The 6210-nt window shown below is 31.1% G+C and overlaps 1 protein-coding gene across 1 annotated transcript in view; it reads right to left on the bottom strand.

Moving 5' to 3' along the window:
- Positions 1 to 1717: 1717 nt before the first annotated feature.
- LOC111614624 overlaps positions 1718 to 6210 on the bottom strand; it is a 44987-nt gene continuing 40494 nt past the window's right edge. The window contains exons 2-3 of the mRNA XM_023355988.1: positions 2958 to 3085; positions 1718 to 2225 (exon numbers count right to left, since the gene is read on the bottom strand). Coding sequence (XP_023211756.1) covers positions 1764 to 2225; positions 2958 to 3056 — 561 coding nt within the window. The 5' untranslated portion in view covers positions 3057 to 3085 and the 3' untranslated portion in view covers positions 1718 to 1763. The remainder of the gene's footprint in view (positions 2226 to 2957; positions 3086 to 6210) is intronic.

The following is a 6210-nucleotide window of genomic DNA, read 5'->3' as shown; positions in this document are numbered from 1 at the left end:
AAAGTCCACCCATTTCAATTGTTATGAGCGTGTCTAATATTAACTTTTCGAAGCGAAAACTTCAGAAAAGACTTCACCTGGATTTCGCGAACTCCCATTTCCGGCCGTTAACCTGGAAGGGCGATATATTGGATATTATTATTAGGAACTTATATATTAAATAAATGTTAACAAAATATTTACTTAAATATAATTCTTACAATGATATTGTGGAAATTAGAAGCTTCATTGCGGTTTTACTGCGACAGGTAGCACACCGCACACTTGCTTGAGTAAAGTATAGTCGTGTTTTGCTCCTGTAAATCGTACATTTTTGTTAGCAAGAAAGTCGTGCCAATTATCTAACTCCTTTCGGGAAAAAAGTTTTTGAATTGAAATAACGTGACCATCGGTTTGCATTGGAAAGTTCTTGTATAGTTAACCTCAGAGCCTTCTGACCCTAAGGTTTCCATATCTGGTCTGTTCTTTTATATATGTAACTCCGTTCTCGAAATTAACTAATAATAGATGAAGAGTCAGTTGAGACTGGCAGTTTATAGGTCTAACAATTTATGTAAATTGCAGTATAACCCGCAGTCATTCTAAGAAGCGAACTCTGACCTTAGGACTGAACACGTAGTTTCTTCTATGTTAAATAAAATTTGTAATCTAATTTTGTAAATTTCGGAGTGCTTCAAATATGACGTTAAAACGGTTTTATGTCATTACAAATGGGTTTTTTAACATTATCTAGTAAAGTACAATCGTAGGATCGATATAAATTTGACGTTATATTCGGGTTGTCGTTACATTCGATGACGTTATAATCGGGTTAAGCTACTTTCAAAGCTGTTTGTTTTTTGCAATTCACAGGTGTTATCCTATCGTTTTCTGCACAACTGAAGCGAAAATTATGAATAATTAATGGCTTTTATGTTTTGTTTAATTTTATTTATTAGCATGCAATTTAATAAAATTATAGACTCATTTATTTATAAGACTTATTATAATGGTTTAGTTCCTTAGTAGCAAATAGAAAATAACGTATTTTAAAGTAAAAACAAAATATCTTTATTTACACAGAAACAGAAACGACAGCAGAATAATAAGTCTTAATAATAAACCAGATTATTTAATGTGACATATTCGAGAAAAACGTTATATTATTAAAGGTAAAAATATCCGTTTGATTTCGATCTTTTATAATCGTGATAATATCACAATAAATAATTTATTGTTTTCGCTTATAATTTAGTTGTTGAGTAAATTGCTTCCCGGGTTTTTTGTTTTTTATTTCTCTTCTCCCTCTTTTATATTATATAAGGCGCTACTTCCGTCGAGAAAACGTGCGAATAAAAAACGGATTTTTCTGTTTCCAAAATAATACAAATGGTGTCAAAATTCCTGACTAGAGGGAACGTTGTCGTCTGCTTGAATACATTTTATTAATGGAACATGCGGCTGATTGAATGAGCCTTGCAGAGACTTGAGTAAACTCATGCAACAAATAGAACGTAAAAATGCGTTTAAGTTAAAACAACTGTTTTTATTTCTTTTATATTGTGAACGGGATGTAACAATATACTTGATATATTGCCACATCGCATCTTAATATTTCAGTATTAAGCGTTATGTTATAAAACTTTTAGCCGATTTAACTAATTTTCAAGGTGTTATATAAATGTTTGTTTCGAAAAGAATAAAATTAGCCAGAAATCTAGATTTTCATACAGTAGAATTGAATTTATGTTTTATTCCTTTTTCGTAAATTTACATCAAACAATTTATAATATTTTATTGGGATTTACACATTTTGCTTCCATATCTCCACTAAGAATTTTCAATAACGTTACGAAACTGGTTTTTATCTTCTCGATAATATTTGTTTCTATATGATCTAAAGCAGATTTAATATCTAATTTTAGAATGTTATCGATCAAATCACAATTTATAACTCCAAGACGGCTATAGGAAGAAATACTAGTAATACATTCGATTACTTTTTCTGTAAGATTTCTTTTAACATCTTCTAATATAAACCTTACTCTAGCAGCACTCAGTGTTGCTAGACAGTTTGCAAATTGCACTAAATTAGCCGTATCATTTTTGTAACAAACTTTCTTTAACAAACACGATAGATATGTTACACTTGACATCACGTTACTTACGCCGTTTATTTCATTTTCACAGCCGAGTGAAGGGAAATTATTCGAATCCAGACACTGCGGTAACCCAGTTGTTATATTCTGAAAATATCAAGAAAGACTGAAATTTAAAAAGAGAATCTCTGACTACTTTTTAAGATATAATTCCTAGTTAATAAAGAGAAGTGTAAGTATTAAATATATCTTACAATAAAATTTTACCAAACAATACAGGTAATTGTTAAAAAAATATTAATTACAAATTAGAGTTAAAGCATTTTAATGTGTTAATTAATTATCAGCTGTTAACAAAAACCCTTTTCTAAAGTCTGATAATTAATTAAAATACGTAAACACTGATTAGAAACGAATTATGTTATAATTATTATCGTAAATTTTTTATTAGGAATGCATTTTCTAAATGAATGCGAAATAATGATTGTTTCATTTGTTTCGCCATGATTAATCAAAATAACGTTACATGTTATAATGACTCACCTCCATCAATAAGAATTACATTTAAAAGTTCATCAAAAATATTTATCAGAATTTCGGTATACAAAAATTAATAATGAATATTTTAAGATAAAACCACAATTATAAATAAACAAGTTGCCTTTCTTACAAAAATACTTTAGATTATTGCAATAAATATGATTTTGTCATACTGAAACATAAACTGACAAGTGTTATAACTGTTTAAATAATATTTCGTAGATAAATATCCTATATCTAGAAATACCGAGAACAGACCAAGTTTCTATAATAACTCTAGTGCAAATTGAAACGCTATACAGTATTAATTACTTATATTAATTAAACGTTTTTACTTACAATAAGTGCTACTTTCACCTCTTCAGTCAATTGAGGAAATAAAGTGTCAAAATCAAGATTTTCCTTCAGAATAACCTCAATAAATTGACTGGATAACATATAAATTCCGGGTTGTTTTGGAATTAAAGCTTAAAAATAAATTACAAATAAAGAACAAATATTAATGTCGTGAAAAAGAACAAATTTTATAATCTAAAAACAAGGAAATAAATAAATAAGTACTTAAAATGAAAAACGGCAGCAAAAACTTCATCATGATTCTAACTTGCAACTGAAAAGCAGAAGAGAATGCGCAATTTGAGACTTCAATTAGCAATGACGAATTATCTTCTATGACACTAATTTATATATTTTAATATGCACAAGTAGTGATTTGACGTCACATAGATGTATACAGCGCGATATTTGCACCTGTTTCGGTTGTAAATTCTACACACGTACTTTTCAAAATATTTTTAAAGTTAACAAATAAAATTATGAATTTACTATTTAAATTTTGATTAGATTTAAAATGTTTTCAAGTAAATGTTTTTTAAAATTAAAAAAAAAAAATTATATATTAACATGAAATTATTTTTTTGTCCATTCATCACACAATTTTATTTTTGATTTGTTTAATTTAAAATACGTTCTCCACCACAAATTACTAGTGGTTTTCCTCTTTATATCGTATATCGTACTTTTATTGTAGTAATTATCATGTCGTCTTCTATTTATTTCCTTACAGAGGAAAATGTCTGAATTAAAATACAGTCACTTCAGGATTGTATGGGACGTTCTTAAAAATTGACTATAATAAGCGAAATATAATTTTCGAGTCTATAATTTTATAAAATTATCTATTTTTAATTTTTATTTTATCTGCATTTACAATAAACTACACGTCAGCAATAGCAGCTAATACTTGTCAGTAAAGAGAATAACAAATAGTTTTGGAAGTACTTCCAGACCAGAGTTTCTCAACGGGGGCGATATCGCCTTAATTTGGGCATTTTTCCATGTTGAGGAGGAGATTAGTTACAAATTCAATTTTGGGGGCGAAAATCGATTTTCTAGACGATATAGTGAAACATTATATTAAGAATAATTAGATATTTTATTCGTTATATTGTGCAACAATTAAACAAATAACATTATACCAGTCACTAGTCCATTGAATGCAGTACGAATTATGCGTTAGCCTTGGCCCTCGGCATCGGAATTTTGAAGTGAAGGGGGCGATACTACGTAACGGTTTTATTGAAGTGGTCGATACTATGTTGAAGGGAGTGACGATTTGTTACAGGTTGAAAAACACTGTTCTAGACTTTCAAAGACGTTTAGGAAGACAGATAAAGTTTTTTCCCTTACCTCCGGAGATTATTCATTTCCACCTTCGTTACGATTTACAAATAATCAACCAATTAACAATAACCTCAACTTGTTACATGATAGAGGGTAACGAAAAAGGTTACCGACATGGATAAAAGGAACCAAACAAACTCTCCTTCCTCTATTACAGTATTTCTCAACGGGGCGATATCGCCCCATGTGGGCGTTTTATTATGTTGAGGGGGCGATTTGTAACAATTTATATTTTGGGGGGCGAAAAACAATTTTCTGGGCGATATAGTAAAACATTACATCAAGAAAAATTAGATATTTTATTCGTTATATCGTACAATAATTAAACAAATAACATTATACTAGTCACTACTCTAATGCAATACGAATTTGGCGTTAGCCTTGGCCTTCGGCATCGGAATTTTGAAGTGAAGGGGGCGATACTACGTAATGGTTTTATTGAAGGGGGCGATACTACGTTGAAGGGGGCGACGATTCGTTAGAGGTTGAGAAACACTGCTCTATTACGTTCGATGTGACGATGAAAAAACAAATCAAGATGGCCATAAAAGGCAACAATTATTACTAAGATGCAAGAATAATTATGACCTTAGTCACCTCTAGCAATTAATCTTGTTACTTTGACAACTGTTATTAAATTTATTAGAGGGTAGAAGTGACAATACTTGATAGAAGAAGTAATAAATGTACAGAAAGATTCGGATGTTTGACAGCTAACATAAACAATTCCGGACAAGACGAAATTACATGGATTTGCATCAGAATGTTTCCCGATTTTCCTCTCCCTCCGGGGTTAGTACAGTCCTTCCCCCTCCGCTGAGACACAGTCCTCCGGGCGGACGTACACAGCTGATAGCATCTGGGGACATTTACAGCGGACACCAGACCCCTACCGCCATTCTGTCTGTCGCCACCTGTCATACCTGCCGTCTCTATCCGAAGATAACCAGATGACTACCTCCCAAGTCCACGATAGTCTAGACGATGTCGTATACCAGAGTGAGAGATATTTTTAAGAAATTTTGACTCTCGCTCTCCGAGACATCCCTCTCAGAGAGGTTTCTCTCATCTCTTACAAGTTAGATTAACTTCAAGAATAGAACGTAGATGTTCCATTGGAAAGACTAATCGTTGTCGCGAGCTAGAATAGAATTTCTGATTATTTCGATTTGTTCCGTTTTTGCTTTTGCTTTCGATATGTATAATTTTATAGTTGTTTATTAAACGTGTTATTTTTTATCAACTTGTGTACTTATTCGAAACCTGTCGACGTACAGTACTCATTGACCTCCCCAGTCACATTTTTAGCCCTTTTAAAGCTATCCTCTGACAGAGTCGCCGGAAAGCGGGGTTACTCTGCTCCCTTGGATCTTGCAATAGGAAATAGAACTGCACAGTAAATAGTTACATGAAATAAACAAATAAAGTAAAAAGACAAATTAAAACTAAACTATACTACAGTTTTGTGAAAACGATTACTTGTATGTTAAAAGAAATAAACAGTTTATTTTCATATAAGATANCAGGTGTTATTCTATTGTTTTCTGTACAACTGAAGCGAAAATTATGAATAATTAATAATATTTTTATGTTTTGTTTAATTTTATTTATTCGCTTGCAATTTAATAAATTAGTAGGTTTGTTTATTTATAGGACTTATTATAATGGTGTCGTTCCTGTTTAGGAAATAGAAAATAACGTGCTTTAAAGTAAAAAGAAAACAGACACTTTCACATTTCGTAGATGAACACCCCAATATTATTAAATGGGAACACCGCACTATCGGAATGTCAATTTTCGGTTTAGAATTACAATAAGCACTGAATTCGGCTACTCTCATAGTACGCTATCAAGTTTGTCATACAGTTAATAAAAATAGAAACCATAAGTAATCTCTTTCTTCTTACGT

This window comes from Centruroides sculpturatus, unplaced genomic scaffold (assembly GCF_000671375.1).
Source record: "Centruroides sculpturatus isolate CEXI.00-Female unplaced genomic scaffold, Cexi_2.0 scaffold2008, whole genome shotgun sequence".
Classification (NCBI taxonomy): Eukaryota; Metazoa; Arthropoda; class Arachnida; order Scorpiones; family Buthidae; genus Centruroides; species Centruroides sculpturatus.
This window is presented reverse-complemented; position numbering and strand designations above follow the sequence as displayed.